Genomic DNA, 26,930 nt, shown 5'->3' on the forward strand with positions numbered 1-26,930 from the left:
GGCTCAGTGCTTGCCATTATCACAGGACAACACATTTCATGAAGCGGTTTTACTTCCTTTTAGCAAAATAACTCCTCCATGCAAACCAGTATCGGCATCTACCAAGCCGGGGTTTTAGTTTCTTCTGATCTATTCAAGCTTCATTGCACTGCTTAACTGACTTTTCTTTCCCCCTTCTTTTGAAATTACACAGCTAATTTTCCATTTGATTGTTTATTTAAACCAGATCTCACACAGACTTAATAGATAAATGACATATGTAATCAGTATGTCAGTCTGGACTTCAGCTGACAGGAAAGTACAGTGCAAATTTTGTCTTGGTTTTCTCATTCCCTTTTTATCCAATAGAATCTATTAATTAAAACTAAAGCCCTAACATAGTCACCGTAATGATTCGGTAAGATGTTAAATATGAAACTCCTCTGAGCATTCTATTTCATCAGGCATTTTTCTAAGTGAACATATTCTTTGTTATTTCTCCTGGTGATAAAAGGTAAATGTATTTGTTTCGTATAATAACTTTTATCAGAGAAGACTGTCCAAATTAACTGTAAGAGAAAATTTTGGCTTTTGACATATTTAGCCGGCTTTGGAAATTTTAGCTAATTTTCTTGAAGTTTTTGTGATAGAAGAGTAATATATATTCAAATTCAACCAACATTTCTTAAGCAACTACTGTGTACTTGACACATGTTTTGGGGGTGTTTCATTTGTTTTATTTTGGGTTTTTTCCCCCCAGTAATGTGGAGAATTTTATGCATGATCCAATTGACAGATTTAAGCTTGTAGTTATTTGTTATATATTCAGCCTGTTTATTCATGCATAAAATGAGACAGGTAAATGAATGGGATATGAAGAACAAATGTGCTGTACGCAGTGTGCCTCTAATATATTCTAATTCTAAAGATGTTCCCGTAAATATCTCCTGAAATATACCTGCACTTTGCCTTCCCAATTCCTCATCGCCTCTAGCTCAGGCCATCACAGTAGTTTCCAGACTGGATCACACTGCCAGGCCTTCCTAATTGCAGACTATCCCAATGCCATCAGATCTCTCTGTCCACTTAGAGGCCCGTGTTATAACTCTGCTGTGCGACCTTCATAAGTCTGCTTTTCCACCATTTAAACCCAAGACATGTTAGCCTGGAATTCAGGGTCTGCACAGCCCAACCTCCATGTCCCCCCAGGGTCTCTGACACTCCTCATGGGTTCCCTTCTAACCTGGTTCCTCAGTGTCCCTGCCTGTGATCTGTAAATTGCCATCTCGGCCCTTTCCCAACACCCGGTCACAAGCCCAGAGATCTTACAATCTCTTCTCTTTTTTTCAAGACCCACGTCAATTCCTGCCTCTTCCATGAATCTTTATTGGATAATCTCTTCCCTCCTGGAAACTCAGTAACACTTAATCCGGGTTGCTCTGTGGGCATCTCACCCTAGGCTGCCTTGTCTTGGTTTGTACGTTTACACATGTATGTATTGGACTGCCACCAAGGGACAGCAGGGCCTTTGAGGACCGGGCCTTGTCTTCGCACCCCCACTGGGTAACACACAGTATCATTCATCCTGGGGTAATAGATACTTGTGTTTTACGATAATGACAATGATGACAGTAACAACGAGGTTTGACTGTCTCCTTTACAGAGCTTCAGAAAACAACTGTCTAGTTTTCCAGCAAGGACTGTTGAATCAGCTAGTTGGTGTCTCTGTTTCTCCAATCAGAGGCAGCAGAGGAAGCCAGCAGATGACTTTCTGTGTCAGCTCAGGTTGCATCAACTCCCTCTGTAGCTCTTCCCGTCAACGGAGCAGTATATTTTGAAGTATGAGAAATGGAGACCTTCAGCTATCCATTTTTCTGTTAGTAGGGACTAAACATCAGAAGCCTAAGAAAACCCTTTCAGTGCTCTCATTAGACGGCTACTCCTGTGCCCCGGTGAATCAGCGCTTTAGTGGAGCCGTCCTCCCTTCATTCCAGCTCCTGAGAAGGGGTCCTGCTGTTTGAAGTTGTGTGTGAGCAGGAGAGCAAGTCTTCCGGTTCATACCCTGAACTTAGTGAGGAGGGCAAAGCAGATGGAGGAGAACCATAGGGAGAAATAGCTCAAAGAAAAGGGAACTGAACAGCAAAACGTGTAAGAGGCTGCTTCTCCTGCCCTCCTAGAAATTACAGTCTTGCTGGTCTGCCCTTTCTTCATTTAAGGACACACAGACACAGAATAAAACCCAAACCATCAAACTGAAAGATAAGTCACGCCAGGCAGGCCTCTGCCGAACTGGTCAATGAAAGTGCAGGACCAATTCTGTGCTTTTCTTAGACCCTGAGTGACTGTCTGACTTTCTTCCCGAATGTTTTTAATAGAAAAAAAGTATATGCTGGTTTCTGAGCAAGTTGACATATATTAGCTCTCTTCTCATTAGAAGTTTTTAATCTTCCTTCAGAGGAATATTCAATAACTAACCGAATGGGTTATTCTTCACGTGGAGGTGAAGTCAGTCATCCTCTGGACTTTCAGTGGGTGGTATTGTATGTCTTACCCTCCTAAGCTTTTGTTTTTAATTTCATGTAGTGTATTCTCTAGAAACATATTTGAGTCTAGATTTCTTCCTGAGTGTTCTCATGGTTTTGTGTTAACAGGGAACGGGTATGGCAATCCCCGCAACTCACCAGGTCTGCTGGTCTCACCTGGTAACTTGAACAAGAATATGCAAGCAAAATCTCCTCCCCCCATGAATTTAGGGATGAATAACCGTAAACCAGATCTCCGAGTTCTTATTCCGCCAGGCAGCAAGAATACGATGCCATCAGTGGTAATGCAAAACTACATTTTAAATAAATGTTGATAATGTTTTGTATATGTTTTGCTGTTTTTGTATTTGTCTAACTTTTGAATTACCTAAGTGCTCCCAGAAAGTTCACACATCAGTGCTATTGCTGGAGCCCTGTTTGTATTTAGCTATTATTTCTGGTCACTGGTTTGCATTTCCCTTTTCCATGTAAAAAAGTACCAACATCCAATAAACTCCACTATAGGACTGGGGTTCTGGGGCAAAGAAAACATTTCCTTTTAAGGCCTCCAATTTATAATTAGAAAAAAATCATTATCTATTACTCTGCTTATGGGACATATGGTTTCACCAAGGGTAGACTCAAACTCACAGAATGAGGTATTTCATAACAGATTTTTACAATATTGAACTATTTATGTCCTCAAGGTTCTGGAGGATGAAAAATCTTTTCCATAATTTCTAAATGAACTTTCTCCTGTTAACTGGTGATTCTTTTCTTAGGTATATTGCAATGACAACGTTTAATACATCATGTGCCTATGCACTGCCTCAATTCATCTTTCCATATATGTGCTTCATGCAGATAGCTCAAAAGCAAATTGTTTTAAAAGCCTAGGCATTTCGAGGACAAGGTTCTATTTTACATCAAAAAAAGAGTTGTGGCACTTGCAAGAAAAACACATAAATAAATATAAAATAGAAGTATAAATAATATCCCTGGACTCTATCATTTTTCTTTCCCCTGGGTCTGCAGGGCTAAGATGCAGATAATATTATGGGATCGTATTCAACAACAAAGAGACTTACATCAGTGCTCTCCAAATTAGCTTTGCTTAAGAGCGAGAACATGTAAAACCAAGATTCAGGAGACAAATTTAGATCATTCTGCAAACACATTTTTTTTTCTTTCTGTGCTCTGTGGCAAGCTTCAGGGTAAAACTGTGCTGCAAGCTGATTAGTTTATTATGGCACAGTACAGATTAATTTTGAATATCAACCAAAAAAAAATCACATAATATGCAACGTTCCCTTCGGAAAAGACTGGCTCTAATAAATGAAAGCTCCCACAGGGCCATGGCCAAGCAGTGTGGGCCGTGCATGGCAGGCTGTCTCTCTCAGCAGATTTACTCCAAGTCCCTTAAAACTGATGCTTTCCCAGGGATTCTGGTCGGTCAGGTCTCTCCCCAGCAGCCACGTGCAGCTTCCTGTCTGCTCCAGCAAGTGGGGTTTCCAAGTGCAATCTTTTTTTTCTTCAAAATGTGGTGGTGAAATAATGAACGTTGAGACACTGACCTGTGCTGAAAACTGGATAGATTGTCTTCACATTTGAGACAAACAGCTCATTAAGGGAAACAAAGAGTGTCTTTGTAAGGAGTTATCTTTAGAGGCTGAGTTTTAAAACTGTTTAAACTGGTGTGTCTATCAGAAGATGCTATTCCTTTTGTTGAAAAGATTTTGCCCAATTATAAATATTTACAAACACTAATTAATGAAACTCCTTCCCCATGCTCTCAGTCTGAGGATGTCGACCTGCTTTTGGTAAGTGGTGAGACTACGTCCCTTAAATGGCATGTACAAGGAGCGATCCAAGTGACTTTTAGGTGGAGTGGTAGCTCTACAAAAATGCAAGGAATTTGGAAGTTACCATAGTGTGTCAGCATCGATTATATTTAAGTACCATTAATTTCACTGTATGAAAGAAATGGTGAAAAGAATATCAGGTTATTTTTCTGTCTCAACCTCTGTAAGTGAAGGCCATGTTTTCCGTTTATTTTAGGACTTAAATTTATACTAAAATTCTAACAAACAAAAAAATTTCCTTAGTTATTTAAAACCATGAAGATACTTATTTTTCTAAGAATTAAATTCTCATGATCTTCAAATTTATGTGAATCTTTTAACCTCCTTGCTGTAAGGAGTTAAATATACACGTTAGCTGCTGTACCATCTAGTTTCAGGGAAGTTTAGAAGAATCTGAAAAAAGTGGTCAGAGCACCACCTGCTGGTCAGAATGTAGCATGAAATTCTACTCATCTGCTCTGCTGATTATAGAACTGAGCATAAAAAACACCATGGTTGATTTTAATTTTTTTAAATTTGCATTTGAATAAAAACTGAAACAATAGAAGTACAGTATACATATTTCATCAGTTTTCAACATAGTCTGTTTTTACCCATAATAAAGCTATGGTACTTGTTACTAGTTCCGTTGCCTAGGAGATACTGATGTAATGGGTTACTATGGCAACAACTGGTCTCTTGAAGGATTGTAAATGATAGGGTTGGCATAGTTCATAGAGACACATGTTAAATGATTAATTTCATGAGAGATGTACCAAGTTATCTCTTTATGTGCAAAACTAATACTGAAATCTAATATTTTTAACTTTTTAAAAAATTCCATCAGTAATATCCTTTTATTTACTTTAAAAGAATCAAAGGATAAATAACTCCCAGTCTGCTCAGTCATTGGCTACCCCAGTGGTTTCCGTAGCAACTCCTACTTTACCAGGACAAGGGATGGGAGGATATCCATCAGCCATTTCAACAACTTATGGTACCGGTGAGTAGCTTTGCCATGTTCAAATAGTACATTAAATACTTTTTATTAAAAAGCAAAATGAAAAAGATATTACCTTTTAGTCTGTTAGGAAGCTTTATTTAGTACCTGTGGTGTCCAGAGCACTATACTGTTGCCTATTTGTTACTAAGACAAAGTGAATATCCACATTTTTCTTTCTTAAGTGACTGAAAGTTTTATTAACCCAACCTGAATTCAATATAGAAGAACAATTTGAAGGAAAATGAGCTGTTATTTCTTTGATGTAATAGAAAGCTCCCTTTCTTGGGATTGTTTTAAAAAACATTTCTAGATCATCAAATACTTATATACTGTAATACCAGATTGTAGTTCTAATAAACTAGAATTTCAGGTTGTACTACTTTGAAGTTTTCATGGAATACTTATTTTTTGGTATATAGTATATCTCTTTTAAATTAAAATTGTTCCTAATGTTTTATTTCCTTCTTACTCCCAAAATTAAAAATTTTATAACAATCATTGAATAATACGAACAGAATATTTAAAAACTGAAAATGTTTATTCTATTCACCATTTGATAATTTCCAAATTAAATATTTACGCTTACTGTTTCTTCTTTGGTCTAGAGTACTCTCTGAGTAGTGCGGACCTGTCCTCTCTGTCTGGGTTCAACACAGCCAGCGCTCTCCATCTTGGGTCAGTAACTGGCTGGCAACAGCAGCACCTACATAACATGCCGCCATCTGCCCTCAGTCAGCTGGGGTAAGCAATGTTACTTCTTTTAGAATACACTTTAAAATGCGTTTTTAAATGACAAATGGCAAATCTCTAAATATACGCTCTAATATCCCATCGGAGGACGTAAAATTCTACTTTATCAAAATCTGAAAGTAATTATCAGATCAATACCTTTCAAGTAGCTTAAATATTACTTTCCTTATTCTTTAAGAGGAGGGGGAGCCCTGTGATAATGAGGTCAATTATTTCCCTGTGGTTTTAGGCTCCATTTGTTTCTACTTCTATCGATGATAAATTTTTATTTAGTTAAGTTTTCACATAACTCATGTGAGACAAAAGAAGGCATTTATAGTTAGAAGTTCTTTAAGTTTTTGAGATATTTGAGAATCCTCACTCAGCATAAACCACATAGTTCATGCTAATGTTAGCCTAATACTCATAGGATCAACTATTCCACCGATATACAGATTTCATATATTTAAAATGTACTCATAGTACAGTTGTATATTTATAGATATTGTATGAATGTAAATATATATGTATATGTACATACATATACTAATTACCTAAATTTGGGTATAAAAATAATTTTTGTTTTCTGAAGTCAGAAGATGTGTATTTCTGCCCCCTTGTGGTAGTTTTGAGATATGTCTTTATCCTGGAAATGACTCCTGTCATTTATCAATGGAAATGTTCAAACTTTAAAAAGCCTTGAATTCACAATTCACACCACTTGTAAAACAAATATATTTTTTTAAGTTCGAAACATGAACTGAAGACCTGACTTTAAGTTTAACTAATAACTCCAAAACCGCAGTTTATCTTCAAAAGAAAATACTAGAAGAATTTAAATATTTAAAGATAATAAGTTTTTATATTTTAGAAACATTCTATATGCCTACCCCACTTTTACTTTTCTGCTGAGCCATTTGGTCAGAATGGTTAACCAGTTCTGTATTCATATTTCTAAGGCGATAATGAGAATAAAACTCTGATTAGAATAAACATCAGCGATTGCTGTCACAACTTCGTCTCTCTTACCCCTCCCCCCCCATGATCTTTCTTGTGGACTTGATTTCACAGAGATTAGTGCTCTGGTTATGGAGTCTTCACCCACTCACCGACTGCTCATGCCCATCCTACTCACTAATCACCATTGTTGAAAATCTAACCTCTCATGTAAATAATAAAATAAATTCACTGGACATTGTTGCTCTGCTTTCTTGAGAGATTAACTTTGAAGATATAGTAAATATTGATCAGTAACAGAGTTTCTTTTTTTAGGATAACATTTAAATTTTCTCAGAAATGTTAACTATCCAAGTAGACATTTATTGCAATAACTTTTTCAGGTTAATTATCACTAAGTACATGACACCATCCAGGCAATCTTAAAATACATACATGTAGCATTGTACTTCTGTGGCTCAGCAGGGAATCCACTGTACATGCTGCTTGTCAGAAATAAAGGTAGCTGTTTACTTCTCATTTTTCACAAAATTCATCCATTAAAAGACTAGATTTCCTTAGAAATTATCAATGTCAAAAGTGATATTATTTTCTCTGAATGTGGCTTTCTGTTTTCAGTAACACCTGACAATTTGCATTTTTGCATAGAAAATACATATTTATTTACATATTTTAAGTATATTACAATTTTAAAATTCTCTTTTTTGTCATGGGAAGAATATAATTCTCTGCTGTCCTTAATAGAGGTTTCAGTAAAGGAGAAAAGAGACGGCTCGGGACTAGAAAGGAACTTAATTACAACAGCCAGGGATGAAGCATTTTGTTTAGTTCCGGTTTCTTTCAACACCGATTCTCAGGGTGCATGATTTGACTCTGAATTTAGTCTATGAGTTTTTATTGCACTTAATCACTTCCCTTATCCCTCAAATAGATACCCCTTCCAGTCCTTCTAATTTTGGCTTTCCTTCCTTCTTTTCTTCCTTCCTTCCTCCCTCTCTCTCTCTCTCCCCCTCTTCCTCACACACACACACACACACACACACACATACACGCACAGTTTTCAAAAGGAGGTTCCCTCAAATGGACTAGCCCATGTTCACACAATTAAATCTTAAACTGTTAAAAACATCTCAGCTTGTAATATTTATGTAAAATAAATTATATGAGCTGCCTTAATTCCTTACAGTGTAAATCACTTTTAAAAAATCAATGTTTTTCCAGGTCAAATTAGCCTCAGATACTTGTGGGGTGGCTTCGCGTTCTTTTGGATAGATACAGTGTTCAAAGCAGAATAAAATATGTTTCAGCTCCACCAAAGTAGATACAGTAGTCCCCCTTATCCGTGTGATTTGTTCCAAGACCCCCAGTGGATGCCTGAAACTGAGGATAGTACCAAACCCTATATATACTATGCTTTTTCCTATATATACAGACCTATGATAAAATTTAATTTATAAATTAGTCACAGTAAGAGATTAACAACCATAACTTGTCTTTGGCATGTCCGAATTGCCAGCATCACTATTCTTGAACTTTGGGGCCATTATTAAGTAAAATAAGGATTCCTTGAATACAAGTACTGTGATACGGCAACAGTTGATCTGATAACTGAGATGGCTACTAAGTGACTAACGGCCAGTAGGGCAGGTAGCATATACAGCGTGGAAACGCTGGACAAAGGGACGACCCACGTCCGGGGCAGGACAAAGCCAGATGGTGCAAGATTTCATCATGCTACTCAGATGGTGCACAGTTTAAAACTTATCAATTGTTTATTTCTGGAATTTTCCGTTTAATATTTTCGGACAGAGTTTGACTGCAGGTAACTGAAACCACGGAAAGTGAAACCGTGGATAAGGGGGGACTACTGTATTTTCGGCAGCCCAAGAGGGTCACCACAATTCTTTCTCAAAATTAAAAAGGTATAAAAGAGCTCTTCGTATTTTGTTCATGGAAATAGCTTTGAGTCTTCAAAGCTATACTTTACTATCTAGTATCTGATCTTATCTAACTAAGTTAGATAAACAGCATAAACTGATTTGATGTAGGGAGCAGAGATGACTGGCAGAAGGAACTTGCCATCGAGGGTTAGTGAAAGTCATTTGAATACTAATATTTGAGAAATTGACCCTCAAATTTTTTGGTGTTCTTCTCCTACCACCGGAATAAAGGGCAACCTGTTTTCTGAAAGCACTTCTCTACATCATCTTTGTTGATGTGGGTGTTCAGGACATACTGAGAGAGATAACTTGCAATAAAGATGACTTTTAAAAGGTTAGGTTAAATATAGTTTAATAGTCTAATTTCCAGGAGGAGGCAGTAAGAAATGTGAATAAAACTACCCAGTCATATTTCATTCCTGAACAGTTATAGGGCAGGGTAGGTGTTTCCCAGTTGGAAGGCGTCTGTAGTAGATGGAAACCTGCAGCAGGACTTGATATGGGCAACTTGCGATCTGGCTGCTCTCCCCACCCACCTCTTCATCACCCACACATCTGAAGTATTTCACAATTAGCTGTGTCTATAAAGGTTTCCTTCTCAAGAACAAATAGACCAACAGGCTTACATCTGAATCTGGCATATATACAGCTAAGAGATTTTTTAGTGCTCCTTTTTCTTTTCAAGAAAATATTTCTTTGATAACAGAGTCTAGCCAACTAAATTTCATTCTATTTTGAATCCTATACCACAATATAATGAAGCTGAATCTAAGATACCACTTAGATTTCATTACTGTGATTTAGTGTCCCCAGAACCACTCAAAATGCTTCATATATGCTTTCAGTGTCAAATGAAGTGCCACCAAAAGATAAACTTAGGAATCAGCCTGTTTGTATAAAGGATGGGATAAACAGTAGGTGTTCTAGCTTTCATGGAGAAGAGAGGCAACAAAATCTGTACAAGCCAGTTGACAATGGGAGATACATAAATAAGGAGATAATGCAGCTTCCAAAGGCTGTATTAAAGAGACAGCATTTTGATTATGTTATTTTTTGCTAAATTTATCCAGATTAACTGCTTATTCTGGTCCAACTCACCAAGTATTTTTTCAAATTTTCCACGTCACCCTGCCTGTGAAGACCATCTAAATGTCAAAGGGCAGACAAAAGTGTTTATTGATATGCCACTTTATTTTCAGACTCCTGATTGACATTCATTATTAAACAGTTGTGCAATTCATTAGTAGAAGCATTTAATTAAATTTTAGTGAAATAGTCTTTCTTATCCAGAGCCAGGAAAAATTCTTCCTTCCAGAAATCAAAAGATGACTTCCTCGGACGTCAAAATGAATCATTAAGTAACTTTGAACCAAGATAAAATAGTCCACCATTATGGATCCTTTTAAAATACAGGTGTCCCCTTCCCATTTTGATATCTTCTTGATTGAAAGATTATTTAATTAAAACTCTTAGAAAATTAGCATACTAGTGTAGACTGTAAAATAAAAACTACAAATAAATAACTACAAGTACAAACATGTGCTTGAAAATTAGATACACTCAATGTAGTATCTTAATATAAACGCTAAGACTGCTTCAATTCTATAAGATAGTAAAAGCCAGCGAAAGGAAGGCTTATCAGGGAAACACATAATTCTCCTTTATGTTATTCTCGACATTAGCTCATCTATTAATAAGAGAAGGAAAGTAACTCTTTGCCAGTAGGTGGTGCTTTTGCATAAAACATCACTCAAAGATAAACTCATTTCTGACTAATTTTATATCTCTATACATCTTGAGCCTGAATTGCATCTCCCAAAAAGTCAGCCCCAAGTTACTCCACTTTTTCCTCAGAAATACATACCCATTTTCTCACTGCTCATAAGGACATTTTTAATGCCATCTAATTCTCCCCATTGGAAAGTTAACATAATGACATACATGAGTAGGTCTCCTTTGTTTAAAATGTGTGTGTCTGTATGGATCATTCTTTACTGTGACGCTTGCTCAGTTAAAGAGATTTCTGTACTCTCTTGACCATACGGGCAAGTCATGCTGACTTTAGCCATGAATATCAGTGCAATCAGAATGTAAAAACAGTACAAACATCTTAAAATTGATGTCGGCAATATTTCTATGGTTTATGCTGATCAGAGTCATTGTGCTTGCTGATCTGCACTGAAGGGCTTAGTGTTTTTTGCTCCAGAATTTCAAGTATCTAAATTCTCCCACATTTTTGGAAGAAGGGCAAGTTATGCTGTCCTGGGATAAATGAGGATTAACGGTTATAAACACAACAAAATCACACCAGATCCTTCTTTGCAACAACGTTTCCTTAGGCAAATCCAGATTCAACAACTACCGCCAATTATAAATAAGAGGAGTGGGAATCCTCAGTACCGCAGCAGGGAGAGGCTAGCAATAGTCAAGTTGAGGTAATTGTGGAAAATAGTGAAAGGATGAAGTCTAATTATTCAACAGTTTCAGTGGAGTAGGAAGTCTAAGTGTTTTTAAGCCGATACTTAAAATTTCTGCAGATAATTTTCAACCTCCCTCTTCCTTCCCCTTTGTTCCCCTCTCCCCAGATTTTCACCAGATATGGTTGTATGTAGCATTTTGTGGATTCTGTTCATTGGAGATTTGAGCTCTCTTCACTTTCTCTGAAGACTGTGCAATTTAATGTGTATGTGTTTATTAAATTGAGGGACACATTCATATCCATAGTAAGCTTTTTACAATAATTTTCAAACACAGGCATTAGTAAATCAAAGACATCTAATTCAAAAGCTAAACACTGTATCTTTAGTCTTAGATTATATTTTGAAACTAATCTAGGGAGAAATTCCATGGGCACAGAAAATGGTTTTTCCAGCATGTCTTGTTAAACCTTTCTGAACCGGTAACCTATCCGTTTAGGGAGCCTATTAGAGACTAGAGGTATTATTTATGAGGCCTGGACCAGTTAAATACTGTAATTAGTACGGAGCAAACCAATAAAGGCATCCTAAATCGCTCTAAGAGGGCGATGCCCCTAAGTGCTTCCAGCACGTTCTCCCCGCTCTGGGCATGCTCTGGTGTCTTGCGAGTCTTTAAGCTGATGTTTTATGTAATTGTGAGTTCCTGGGGGCTCCAGGCCTCCTCCATCTGTAACTGGGTTTCCTTTCCTCCTACAGAGCTTGCACTAGCACTCATTTATCTCAGAGTTCAAATCTCTCCCTGCCTTCTACTCAAAGCCTCAACATCAAGTCAGAACCTGTTTCTCCTCCTAGAGACCGTACCACCACCCCTTCGAGATACCCACAACACACGCGCCACGAGGCGGGGAGATCTCCTGTTGACAGCTTGAGCAGCTGTAGCAGTTCGTACGACGGGAGCGACCGAGAGGATCACCGGAACGAATTCCACTCCCCCATTGGACTCACCAGACCTTCGCCGGACGAAAGGGAAAGTCCCTCAGTCAAGCGCATGCGACTCTCTGAAGGATGGGCAACATGATCAGATTATTACTTAATAGTTTTTTTTTTTTTCTTGCAGTGTGTGTGTGTGCTATACCTTAATGGGGAAGGGGGGTCGATATGCATTATATGTGCTGTGTGTGGAAAAAAAAAAAGTCAGGTACTCTGTTTTGTAAAAGTACTTTTAAATTTGCCTCAGTGATACAGTATAAAGATAAACAGAAATGCTGAGATCAGCTTAGCACTTGAGTTGTACAACAGAACACTTGTACAAAATAGATTTTAAGGCTACCTTCTTTTCACTGTTGTGCTCCTTTGCAAAATGTATGTTACAATAGATAGTGTCATGTTGCAGGTTCAACGTTATTTACATGTAAATAGACAAAAGGAAACATTTGCCAAAAGCGGCAGATCTTTACTGAAAGAGAGAGCAGCTGTTATGCAACATATAGAAAAATGTATAGAAGTTTTGGACAGACCCGACAAAGGGTGGCCATTGGTAAATGTTAGGAACACGCCAGGTCACCTAACATCCCTAGAACGCTCACAAACCTGCAGGCATATCATTGGCGTATGGCACTCATTAGAAAGGATCACAACCATTAAAAGAGGACCATACCTATTTTTAAAAATGTGGAGTGTGAGGGCTAACGTATTTAATTAAATAAATAAATCTGGGTCTGCATCTCTTATTAAATAAAAATATAAAAATATGTACATTACATTTTGCTTATTTTCATATAAAAGGTAAGACAGAGTTTGCAAAGCATTTGTGGCTTTTTGTAGTTTACTTAAGCCAAAATGTGTTTTTTTCCCCCTTGATAAGCTTCGCTAATATTTTAAACAGTCCTGTAAAAAACCAAAAAGGACTTTTTGTATAGAAAGCACTACCCTAAGCCATGAAGAACTCCATGCTTTGCTAACCAAGATAACTGTTTTCTCTTTGTAGAAGTTTTGTTTTTGAAATGTGTATTTCTAATTATATAAAATATTAAGAATCTTTTAAAAAATCTGTGAAATTAACATGCTTGTGTATAGCTTTCTAATATATATAATATTATGGTAATAGCAGAAGTTTTGTTATCTTAATAGCGGGAGGGGGGTATATTTGTGCAGTTGCACATTTGAGTAACTATTTTCTTTCTGTTTTCTTTTACTCTGCATACATTTTATAAGTTCAAGGTCAGCTGTCAAAAGGATAACCTGTGGGATTAGAACATATCACACTGCAACACCCTAAATTGTTTTTAATACGTTCGTAATCTGTTGGGTCAATTGACATCCATTGTATATACTAATTAGTTTCTTTCATGCTATTTTTTGTTTTTGTTTTGGCATTTTTATCAAATGCAGGGCCCCTTTCTGATATCACCATTTCACCATGCATCTTGGAATTCAGTAAGTGCATACCCTAACTTGCCCATATCCTAAATTATCTAGTTGGTTTTCAGCCTAGAATTTGATATGCTTTTTAGAACTATGCCCAGAATAGAGAAGCTGTGTTGGGGCACATGTCCTGCAAATATGGCCCTAGAAACAAGTGATATGGAGTTTACTCGATGCATACGTTATAAATTCCCACAGAAGAAAAATGTGAAAGACGGGGTGCTAGACAAGAAGGAAGCAGTAAAGGAATAGTTGCTTCGTCATCTGTTTTTAATTATTTTAACTGACCCTCAACAATCTTGTCAGCAAAATAGGACTGTTGAACAATCCCGATGTGTCAGGACCCCCAAATGTCACTTCTGCCTAAAGCATGTATGTCATCTATTTTTTCCTTCAATAAAGAGATTTAATAGCCATTTCAAGAAATCCCATTAAAGAACCTCTCTATGTCCCTTTTTTTTTAATTTTTCAAGAAATAATGATGACTCTTGTCTAATATTTGTCTATAAGGGATTAATTTTCAGACCCTTTATCAAGTGAGTGCCATAAAAAAAAAAAGTTGATATATATTGTTTAAAGAGATTTCAGTCTAGGAATGATTTTCCTTCTCTTGGAATGTGAAGATCTGTCGATTCATCTCCAATCATATGCATTGACATACACAGCAAAGAAGATGTAGACAGTTAAGATCGACACTGCAATACCATGTGTAGGACATTTCTTATCTATTTTTTTCTTTTATGCATAGTTGCTATGTGTTTCTCATTGTAAAAGGCTGCCGCTGGGTGGCAAATGCCAAGATACCTTACTAACGAGGCTATATTTTTCTTAACTTGATCTGAAATTCACAATTAGACCACAATGCACCTTTGGTTGTATCCATATAGGATGCTAGCCTGCCTTGTACTAACGTTTTATATACTAAAAACAAACAGACTAAAATCTATCAGCCATTTCATATATCCCACTACTCAAGGTAGCCATGGAACACGAAAGAAAAACATTTATGCAGAGGAAAAATAGAAAACCATCCCTGAAAATACACACACACACATACACATTCACACATGGGGGTGGGGGTAAACTAAGCAAATCATTTTTCTGACCTTAGACTTGATCCCATCCTTACAACCCATCCTTATAACTTGATGTGTGTAAAATATGCAAACATGTCACAAATGTCCTTTGTCATTTCAAAACACTTTATCAATATCAGTAGAAACTTACTAGTGGGTGGGAAAGGGTCATTATGTGAAAATATGAAAAAATAGCCATATTAATTTTTTACCTGCAATTTGCCTAAGCAACAAAGAAAAAGTGAATTTCTAATGCTGAAGATGAAGTAAGCTAAAGTACCAGCAGAAGCCTTGGCTATTTATAGCAGTTCTGACAATAGTTTTATAAGAACATGAAAAGAACAGAATCACCTGAAAATGGATGCCAGTCATCTCTTGTTCCCACTACCGAATTCACATCAAGTGGTGGCAAGATAGCGAAGGGATAATCTCAGAATTTTTTAAAGATGATTTAATGAGAAGAAGCACAATTTTGATTGTGATGAGTCACTTTCTATAAACAATCGCTATCTATCTTTACCCTTAGACCTTATCTGTAATTTACCATTTGTTGTATTTGCAAAGCTAGCATGGTTTTGGGTTTTTATCACCGTAAATCCTTTGTATTCAGGAGTTTAGGGCAGAGCCCTGAGGGAGTATTATTTTACATAACCCACCCTAGAGTAACATTTTAGGCAACATTCTTCATTGCAAGTGAAAGAACCATAAGTGGCATTTTACACAGCTATGTGGATTGTTATAGCTAATCCTATTTTAAAAGATTTTTGGTAATATTAAGCTTAAATACTGGTAACACTGATGCAATATACGCAACCTGCACAACCTGTATATTGTATGCATTGGTGCGTGGAAGGCTGTTCAACCTTTTTTAAAATTGTGTTTTTTAGTAAAATGGCTTATTTTTTCCCAAAGGTGGAATTTAGCATTTTGTAATGATGAATATGAAAATACCTGTCATCCTCAGATCATTTTAAGGTTAACTAAAGTGAGAATTAAAAAAAAAAAATCCAATACACTTTTTAAAAGAATGTCTGCCCTCTCACACTTTTATGTATTTGTTTTTCTTAAATGCCCATCTTTTAACTTAGAGATATAGCATTTTTTGCCTCCTTGATCCTTTTGTTTGTTTTTCCAGAGAGTAAGTGCTTTATGTTTCTTTGTTTAAAAGAAGTTTTTTTTTTTTTTTTTAAAGAAGCAGCAGCCACTTGAACCCTCAATAAAGGCTGTTGCCTAAGCATGGCATACTTCCTCTGTCCGCATTTGTGCCATCTGCTGTGATGTCGTCACTTATATGGCGTTAATTTCCTGCCACTACAGATCTTTTGAAGATTGATGGAATACTGGTGTCTGTTAGAATGCTTCAGACTACAAATGTAATTAAAGGCTTTTCTTAATATGTTTTAACCAAAGATGTGGAGCAATCCAAGCCACATATCTTCTCCATGAAATTTGTCCATTTTGGTTATTTTCATAATCGGGTATTGCGTTTTGCCTTCCCTATTCATACCTCAAATTGATTCATACCTCAGTTTAGTTCAGAGAGGTCAGCGAAGTGATGGATTCTGTTGTGGTTTGAATGCAGGACCAGTGTTCTCTCCAAGCAAAGTAGACCTGGGTCACTGTAGGCGTAGGACTTGGATTGCTTCAGATGGTTTGCTGTATCATTTTTCTTCTTTTTCTTTTTCTGGGGACTTGTTTCCATTAAATGACAGTAATTAAAATAGCTTGTAAATGAGGGCATACAAGCATTTGCAACAAATATTCAAATAGAGGCTCACAGCGGCATAAGCTGGACTTTGTCGCCACTAGATGACAAGATGTTATAACTAAGTTAAACCACATCTGTGTATCTCAAGGGACTTAATTCAGCTGTCTGTAGTGAATAAAAGTGGGAAATTTTCAAAAGTTTCTCCTGCTGGAAATAAGGTATAATTTGTATTTTGCAGACAATTCAGTAAAGTTACTGGCTTTCTTAGTGATGCAGTGTCTGTGGTGCATTTTTTTAATTAATGTTTTGCTGTTTAAATTTATTCCACTGTATCGTGTTTTTTAAAAGCAGCTTCTCCCACAAACGCAAGTGAGCTGTCTCAGTTTTCAACCCAAAACACTCAAAGAGGGATATTTGTGTTTTGGGGGGAAGGAGGGTGTGAATTGGATCACTGTTCTTGGGGTGATATATGTATTCAGCCAGTATGGGAAGTTCAAGGTTCTTATCAAGGGGTTCAATTTCTTTATCAAAGCAGTTCTGTGAAGATCTTTGATAACTCGCTTAAATACACAGAATTTTACAAAAGTCTTTGTGAACAGCACTATCATGCAATAAGTTAAATTATTTTTTTAACTAAAATGTGTAGAAAGCGTATTTGCAGATTCATTTCTTTTTCTTCATCAAAATAGTTTCTTTAACCAAAAAAGGTTGAAAATGTATGCTTAATATCTAAACAGTTGAGAAAATTAGTGAATTCATACATTTTTAGAAACTATAAAATATATCCATGACCAAAATTTAATTATAATTTCTAAAGGGGATGTCCTTAGAGTGATCAATATAAAGACTAATTTAGGATCTGAAAAGGAAAACGAAAGCACCGGCCAACCAGCTGGAGAACTTGGACTTTTCCAATAGCAGTGATTCCTGTTCTGATGAAGAAATGAATGCAGCTTAGGGAAAGGTTGCATGTGGCTTCAAAATAGCAGTGCTTTCTCTTTGTTCTCTTTAGACATTTTCGGCAAACATTTATTAAGCACTTATTATCTGTAACTCATGTGATGGATTCTAGAATGAATGAAGATGTAGCCCTTGCTCTTGAGAAACTTATAAACTAATAGGAGATTAAAAGACTAACAGGAAATAGAAAGTGTTCTCAGAGACTTCTGCAAAGTGCCAGGAGGGAGCTGCTTTGACTGTCTTTGGAGCAGAGCAGAGCAGAGGCCCCGGGCACGGACACTTCAGAATCTGCCCAGCAGAGGCAGCCATTGACTTGTCTTTGGAGCGTGGATAGGATGGAGAAAGGCCCAGATGGATGAGGACAGGGCTGAATGGTGGGCATGTGACCTCTGCAGTCACACACAGCCCCGAGCTTAGTTTTGTGCTCTACTGTCACCGTTTTGATAGTCTCAATTTTGTCTTTGAGCTTGTGTTTTGTAAGGGAAGTCCAATAGGACAAAAAGAGCATGCATGTGAGCAGAGGAGATACCTAGAAAAAAGTGGAAAGCTTTAAGTTCAGTAACTTGAATGGCACCTTTTCCTACTCTTTGAAAAAGGACATCTTCATTTTGCACTGAGCCCCACAAATTATGACTCCAGTCCTGAGTGAGGGCATTCTGCAGGAGCGAATAGTAGGTACAAAGGCACAGAGATGGGAAAGTGAGAGACGAGTTTGCAGGAATGGTGCACTATCCTGTTTAGACAAAGTATAGCCATATGTAGGTGTTGGAGGAGGTCATCGAGAGGATGTGATCGATGGTTGACCCTTGAGCTGGACCTGGGCAATGGGAGGCTCCTCACCCCCTCCCCTATCCTTGGAATGTACATTCTGCCCACCATTCCCACAGTGGGAGCTGTTTTCAAGGCTGTGGCCTTGAGAGAGCAATGTGTTGTTGAGATGGTTCATACATATATGTGATTGAACCCAGTTAAGGCCTCTATGTAAAATTTTAAGATTCTGACAGGCAGGTCTGGAGCTCTACTTGTCTTGCAACCACCCAAGACAAGCCTCGTCTGTAAATGCCCTGGATTGTTAAACCTGCCGCCTACCAGTCTGGAGGGATCTGCCTCTTTCTTTGATCTCTCCTTGCCCTCCAGTGCTTGGAGGCCAGTTTCAGATTTCTCCTGGGAAGCTCCCAAAAGTAGTGGAACAGTAAGAGAGAAGACTGGATCTGATTATATAATGACAAGCTAAGAAGTCTGGGGTTTAAGCAGTTAAATGAAAGATTTAGAAGAGATAGAATTGTCAAAATTCAGCAAATGATTAGGTTAATGGTAGGAGTGATAGATAAGGAACTCTACCACAAAATTCTACCATTAAAACATGTTAAAGAAATTATTTGGCCAAATCAAAAAACATATTCTCTACTTCAGAGTTCTACTGATGATAAAGGATGATACTTTCCACTACCTATACCCGTAAACTCTCAGTGAGGGTATTTTTCCTTTGAGTTCAATTATTAAAAAAGAACTCAGAAAAATGGTTTACTTCTTTTGAACAGTGCATCTTCTCCAGAATCCCCTTTGAAGAGACTGACAGCAATATGAGAACATATACAACAGCCCTTGAGAGGTCACCTACCTTGATAAAGCCCAGTTTTCCTCCTGCCTTTAACAATGCATTTTGTAAAATCTGAGAACAGAATGGAAAGTTACTGTGAAATATAAAATCAAGAAATATGAGACAGGATGCATTGAACTGCATTTAGAAAATTATATAGGACTAGTTATTAGATAAACTAGAATGTAACCAATGTTGGTGCTAATTGTCATAATAATTATTAAAACATCGCTCATTAAAATGTATGTGAGGATTACCTTGAGTGAAAAAGGAGCTGAGCACAAAAAAAGAATATACTGTGTAATTCCACTTATACAGTATGGAATTTCATACTGTTTTTGCATTCCGGGAACAGATGGAACTCATCTATGGTAACAGAAACAGAACAGTGGTTGACTCTGGGGGAGTGGGGATTGGCTGGAAGGGTCACAGAGGGATGTTCTGGGATGACAGAAGTGTTCTGCATCTTGATTGGGATACTTTGTCAAAATTATGTAATTGTACATTTCACATCTGTGTGCTTCACTCTGTGTAAATTTTACCTCAATTTAAGAAATGCTTATGTGAAGAGAAATCTGATATTCAGAGTATTAGTAAGAATGAGTAGTAGTGCTATGACTCCACAGTGCGTCCTGTTGAGATATAGAAGAGCCTGCCTCAGTACAGACAATCCTCATACTTCCATTGAGCCTCGATTCCAATCAAGATAAGCTGCTCAAAATTATTCATTCTGCTAAATACTTCTCTGTTAAATACTCCCCCGCAATACTTGTCAACAAATATTCACAATATTCATAGATAAAGAGAGGTAAACTTCAATTCAATCCTGATCAAATAATTACAAATTCTGAAGGAGTAGAGGTAAATTAATATGATTACATTGAGACTGATGATGTAATGTAATAACGCATGTCAAATAAATTGACTGCTTCAAAGATGAAGGCATTAAGTATTCCAGAATATTAAATGGCTTGACAATTTTGCTATCAAGGGTCTTATACTATATTCTTACAGACTTAATATAATCAAGAGAAAAAATAAGAAGGCTAGAATGTTTATCTTCTGTCTGTAGATTGTCCACAAAGAGAGTTCATTTGTTTTCCTCCCAGGGAAACTATGTGAAGCTGCAATATGTGTAGAACCAAAAGTGATAGTCAATGCAACCAGCAATATTAAACCACTTTCCTATAAAATTGATCATCCATCTACCCATCCCTTGAGGGTTAAATAAAGGACAACACAAATGAAAATAAAAGGCCCAGGTGCATGTTGAGGTGCATTTAGTGAAATTAAGTGCCAGTCCTGTCTGCTTCAGTACTCAAGCTACCAGCGAAGGGACACTGCATTCTTCTCTTAATTATTAAGAAAAAAAGATCCCAAAACATTAAAACATAAAATATTTTTCTCAAAGTAGTGGGACTCTCTGTTTTTATGCATTTAACTAAATACAATAACACTGATTAACATTCAACATTTACACACACATGCACACATATAATAGTATATATATATATATATATGATTCAGATTGATACAATAAAACCGCAGAAAAGAGACCTCGATTTTGTCTACGTGGATATCTGTCTCAGAATATAAGCTCTATGAGAGCAACATATTTCCCACCGTGGCTTCTGCTCATCGTCTTTTGTCTGCCCCGCTGCACACACCCGGGCAGCCAGTCAGTGTCGGAGGGCAAGCAGAAAGAGCATAAGAAAACCTCGTTCTGCAAATAAGTATCTGGGCCTAAAGGATAAGCACACTGGCTTCCTGCTCTGTTTTTCCCGGGTAACATCAAAGAGTGATTCTCGTATTATCTCCCAGTGTTTCTTCATACTGAAGAAGAGAATGTAAAGATGCACCTGTGTAAAAAAGGTGAGCCAGCAAGGGTCCCGCAGAAACACAAGACCACCAACATTCATCTTGGTATGAGCTGTCACATAGATTAAAAGAGTCTCCAGTCGTGGTCTTGTGCTATTTTTAGTATGTAATAAGTAATATCTTAAATCCTCAGGAATATGATATAATTTATTATGGGTTAAGAAACTTCTTAGGTCTTCACGGTCTCATTTACAGTGTTGTGGACCTTGGTAAAGCAGCAGCATCATGTGGCCAAAAGATTACAAACTTTGAAGCAAACAAATCTGTGTTTGAATTCTCCCCTTGGCCAACTACGTGCTGTGTGGAAAATTGTTTAACCTCTCTGGCTTGGTTTCCTCATCTGTAAATGGAAATATTAATACCTACGTAAGAGATGTTGCAATCTGAAAAATTTAAATATATATACATCTATGTATCTATACACATACATGTAACTGTGTATATATACGCATATATAGTTTATATATAGTTATATGTGTGTGTATTATATATGCATATGTGTATATATATGTATATCAACCAGGCACTCAGGATTTACTAGACTATTTTTGTACAGTATATAACATATATATTCACAGCATCTTAGCGAAAAATAAATATACCTCCAATTGAACTGAAGGGTTTCAGGAAGTAACTGGGCATAGAAAATGAATGTTTTCCTTACCTGGAACCAATCACTAGGAGTAATGAACTAAATGTTAAAGCATTCTCAATGCAAATTAATTATGCATTTTTAAAAAAAATTTTTTTAAATGTTTTCAGAAATATTGGAAAATGAAACTACTATGAATAATTATTGTTGGGAGACAGTCCTCCACGGACCTCTCACAATGATCTACGTCTTGTTGGGTTTGCCAGGAACGTAAGACCAGACTACTCTACCCAGGCCATTTCTCAGGGTGGTGGTTGCAGCAAGCAACTCAGTGATGAGGTAATATCTCCCTCTGGGACAAAGAGTGGGCTTCTTCATACTTGCTATAAAAGTGGTGAACTCCCCAAGCTCAGTGTTCCTCAGCTACAACACAAACCCACAAACCATCCGTCTAGGTATCATCCCACTCCCAGCACACCCTGCCCAGTGGACTGTGGACAAGGGTAATCAACACAAATACGCCGATGCTCAGGCTGCTTGCCGTGCCCTGAGTAACAAAGTCCTTTGTTTCTGACCCAGGAGTCTCAGGTCTTCTGCCAGCATCTGTGAAACAGTAACAGGCTAACTTATTAGCTTGTAAGTTTTGGGGAGGGATATAGGCGGTGGCAAAAACATGACTTTTTAAAAGAGAAAGGACAAAGGCTCCCTGGAATCCAGTAGTTAACGTTCTTGCCCAAGTGGTAGATGGGGGAGAGGGTAAGGATCACCCACTGTTGTGCCTGTTAATGAGGCTAGTCAGGTTAAGCACTGAGAGGTAAGATTGAAACAAGCTGCAAAAATGGTGTCTTCATTGTTCGCTCACTCCCCTCCAAATGGGTGGAAGAAGAAACATTATCATGACAAGGGGTAGCAAGCTCAATGACCCCAGATGAAAGACAATGTGGTGGTGGCTACTGAGTCTAGAAATCCCTAAAGCTGAAATAAATGATGTCAAAATAAGGGACTTGGCTAATAGATATATACCTTTGGGTGAACTGAAAACATTAGAGGTTGATTTGGTTGAGCCATGAGCAGATAAGTCTCTCAAAAGCAACATGAATGCAAAGCTTTATCAGATTGTGCAGAGCCTGCCATACTTGTGAATCTGGCCTCTGCCACAGCCAGACTTGGCCAGCAACAGGGATGAGGCACTGGATGCTGGGTGCCTGAAAGATTGCAGGACAAAATGCTGTGGCATACACAGGAGCAGAAAGAAAGGGGCCCCTGGATGCAGGCATTTTCCAGATGCTGAAAGTACACAGGGAAATGGGCAGGAAAGTACACAGGGAAACGGATGCTAAGACATCGACCCTAGAGTCAGAGTAAGGAACAAAAACCATTGTTTCTTCCCCTCAACCTCACCAATGCTAATTTGCTAGCATCCTCTGCCACCCTGCATTCTCAGCTGGGGGATAACATAATCTTCCGGTGACTGTCACTGTACCCTCTGACATACATGTGTTAGACTCCTTGGTCTGTATTCTCATAGGGGAAAATTGCATCTGAATTCAAATGGTGGGGTTTGGGCAAGGTTCACAGCAGAGATCAGCTAAAGTGACTTTATGGGTGGGGTCTTTAGGCTGATACTGTGTACTGTTGTTGTGGCTTCCACATCTGCTGGTATAATGGAATCGGTGTGTTACATGTCTGCCCTGCCCATAAATGGTAGACAGGACCCACACAGTGATCGCTGCATGCACCATCCCCTCAAGGTGGTCAAGAGCGATAAAATCCTAAGAGGAGAAAAGAAATCACAGGTTTAGTTAACGTCTTCACAGCTGCCAGGTACACAGACAGGTCATTTCCTAGGTCATTCAACACCGTCACTTTCCTGACACAGTCAGCAAATACACCTCTTTTGAAGAAAATGAAGCTATTCACCTGCTACTAAGCTCTTGTTGAAACTGAATGCCTGACCCATGGAAGCCTTGTGACTGTGGCCTGCCATCCCCATTTTGGGGTGGGTCAACTCTAACTTGACGACTAACAAGGTAGGAATGCCCAACAGGCCTTGCAGGTCAAATAGAAATGGTATATTCAAAAATGCAGGCAGACTGGCATTTTGGCTTTACATGGAAAAGTGGCGGCTACCCCTTTGGAGACTTCCTTATCCTCCACACTTCCACATGAAGCAACACCAATAGCTCAACGAGGTGCTCTTCACAGAGGCTTCCCTAAATGTTTGGGCCTAGCTCATTGATGATTTGGCTAAGTTAAAAGCTGATAGTATCCACTGGGAGGCACCTCTGTCCAGCCTCAATGACAGCTCTGGAAGACTGTGGTAAGGACCTGTCACTATAATGAGCTGAACTGAAAGCCATTATCCTGGCCTTAGACAGCACTTCTAAGGATCAGTCACGTTATATTTTTACTGATTCTTGGTCTATAGTCAATGGCCTAAGCATCTGGTCTGGCACTTGGAAGGCTGAAGACTGGTAGAGTAAAGACAGTCCTTTTGGGGCAGGAAACCAAGGAAACAAATTGTGGCTGTCAATCAGATAATCTGGGTCACTCAGATAGATGCCTTTGTAAGGATACATTTTCTAATGAGACTGGCTGGAATCACACTGCTGATCAAGCCTGCTCTCTCTAGATAGTCACCATTGTCACCTGGATCCATCATCATATCACACATGGCAACATATCCACCATCATAGACAGGGCACAAATTAAAGAACAAGATATTTCTTGTGCAGATGCCACCGCTGCATGCCAGACTGTGACTGGTGCCAAAAGTTGGCCCATTTGTCTTTCAAGGAAGGAAACCATTACACTTCAGCAAGCATTGTCCCTGCCTATTCCTGGAAAATTGACTATATTAGGCATTTGACCCACTCTTGAGACTACCATTAATGCCTTACCACTAATGACACTTTTTCAAGTTATGATATTGCTGTTCCAGGCTAACCATCTGACTTTGGTCACACTATTGTGGCTCTTGAAATCAAACTATGTCATCTTTTCAGCTTTCTAGATTATCTACAGTCTGGAAATACATGCCTTTTGTCTCAAGGGTCACTTAACAATGGGCCAAAGGCCAAGGTATTTAATGGATGTTCCATGCACCCAACCATTCACCGGCATTTGCTATTGTACAGCCTTTTCAAAAATCAACACAAAAAGATTTCTGACTCCACCACCTTAACCTGCTTACACATTAGTAAGGCAGTCTGGTCGCTGACTGTAGCTGCCCACAGAAAGGGTTCATCTCCTTTTGGCTGACTCTTGGGTAATGATCAGAAAAAGATGAGAGGCTATCTATACCTACTTTGAAAATTTAGGATTCCACCCTGACCATTACTGGGTATGAGACTTCTTTCTTCCCGTAACAGCAACCATGAGCTGGCCTAACTTGTCCGTGCTGCAAGGAGCAAGCTAGCCGAAATGGGCCTGCATCTGTTTTGTTCTCTGTGGCAGCCTAAGCCGCTAGAATGGTACCTGGCGTAGAATCAACTCTCAACAAATATTTATTGAATTAGAGAAGAAATGATATGAGTAATACAAATTAGTCTATAACTTTTGAGTTCTTTTAAATTGGTTAAAAATGGCTTAATATGTTGATACATTTAGATCTATTTACTCATTTTAACTCCTAATGCTATTCTTTGTAAGAGTAAACAACAATTTTTCATTTCCTCTGCTGATGGACAGTTTGCATGTATCAACATGGAAAAATCTTAAAAACATAATTTTTGGAGAAAAAGCAAATTTCGGGATATATAAATATATACTAAGATTTTCAAAATACACAGGAGAAATAGACACTAACTTCTAGGTAGTGGTTACCTCTGGAAAGAAAGGAGAGGAAAAGGGATTAGAAAATGGAAGAGTAGCTAATTTAAAAGTTATTTTTTTGGTTAAAAAATGAGATGAAGCAAAAAATAAGATCTTTCAGATGTGAATGGTGGTTTTAAGGATTTCTGTTATTTTGTTTGCATTTTTCTGTACATTTGAAATATTTTATACTCAAAAATAAAAAATAGTCTTACAAATATGATAATATTTTCTGGCTTTAACAAGCTCCTTAAAACATAAGAACTTAAGCTCAGCCAAAGAAGTGTACACTAACATAATATTTTCATTATGCCCAAACAAACGATTTCTAACACATATTTTTATATGCATACAAATAAAATGAAGTTGAATTTTTGTTTGTTTGTTTGTTTTGTTTTTTTGTGAGGAAGATAAGCCCTGAGCTAACATCCATGCCAATCCTCCTCTTTTTTTTGCTGAGGAAGACTGGCCCTGGGCTAACATCTGTGCTTATCTTCCTCCACTTTATATGGGACGCTGCCACAGCATGGCCTGACAAGCGGTGCCTTGGTGCGCACCCAGGTCTGAACCCGGGCTGCCAGCAGTGGAGCGCACGCACTTAATCGCTACACCACGGGGCCGGCCCCTAAGTTGAATCTTTTAAGGAGAAATACTATCACATTTTTCCATTTTATTTGTAGTCCTATAATTGTATAGATATATTATGTTAGTATCATTTCTCATATCCACTATTTGAGTGTCTAATAATGTCCCATTCCTAGTTAATTTATGAAAAATTTCCAATAAACTTAATTATACACAGGTATTTAAGGCTTACATAGTTTTGTGAGAGATGGTCCCTCCACTCATAATAGTGAATAATTCCATAGAAACATGTTTCTCCTTACTAACAAACACTTTATGTATAACTTGAATCATTTAGATATCAGGAGTGTATTCTCCTTACAAATCCAGTCTCCTGTATGTTGCATCTTATTTTACTCAGACCCCTCAGGGGGCTTGTCTGAGAGAATTCTAGCTAATTCAATCATGTAAGTCAGCTATACCAGCAAGAACTCATACTTATAAGCAGAAAGAAGCCAGAGTTCTTTAAGTCAGTTAAAAAAAATTTAGTCAAAGCAAGTTAGAATCTTTGATTTTCTTAAGTTGAAAGACCAGGAACCATCTAGATAACATAATTGTGTACACTGTTACTACACATAAATGTGAAGTTTGAATAAGAATAGGAGGAAGAATCAATTACATATCGTCATGTGTTCATTTGCATTTTTTCCTATAGATCAGTATTCTCCAATGGTGAATTTTAAGGATTTTTGAATAGTGGGCTGATGAATTTCTTATTCTTCCACATACAAAATACATATATTCGGGAAATAGGGCCAACATAATGAAAAGTATGAGGTAACTTTTACAAAGTTCTCAGGTAACTGAACATATAAATTCACTTAAACTTTGACCATGTATTATTTCTTTATTGAGGAAGACGATAAC

At 37.7% G+C, this 26,930-nt stretch overlaps 1 protein-coding gene across 5 annotated transcripts in view; it reads left to right on the plus strand.

Moving 5' to 3' along the window:
• MEF2C (myocyte enhancer factor 2C) overlaps positions 1-16,867 on the plus strand; it is a 146,990-nt gene extending 130,123 nt beyond the window's left edge. For 4 of the 5 annotated variants that reach the window (XM_087430071.1, XM_087430067.1, XM_087430068.1 and 1 more), the window contains 4 exons: positions 2,631-2,803; positions 5,216-5,345; positions 5,951-6,086; positions 12,145-16,867. In XM_087430071.1, the coding sequence (XP_087286197.1) occupies positions 2,631-2,803; positions 5,216-5,345; positions 5,951-6,086; positions 12,145-12,466 (761 nt within the window). In that variant the 3' untranslated portion in view covers positions 12,467-16,867. The remainder of the gene's footprint in view (positions 1-2,630; positions 2,804-5,215; positions 5,346-5,950; positions 6,087-12,144) is intronic. The other variant, XM_087430070.1, reaches the window with a different exon arrangement.
• Positions 16,868-26,930: the final 10,063 nt, after the last annotated feature.

The sequence above is a fragment of the Ceratotherium simum genome, chromosome 4 (assembly GCF_057802395.1).
Source record: "Ceratotherium simum simum isolate JZ-2026a chromosome 4, ASM5780239v1, whole genome shotgun sequence".
In the NCBI taxonomy this organism is placed as follows: Eukaryota; Metazoa; Chordata; class Mammalia; order Perissodactyla; family Rhinocerotidae; genus Ceratotherium; species Ceratotherium simum.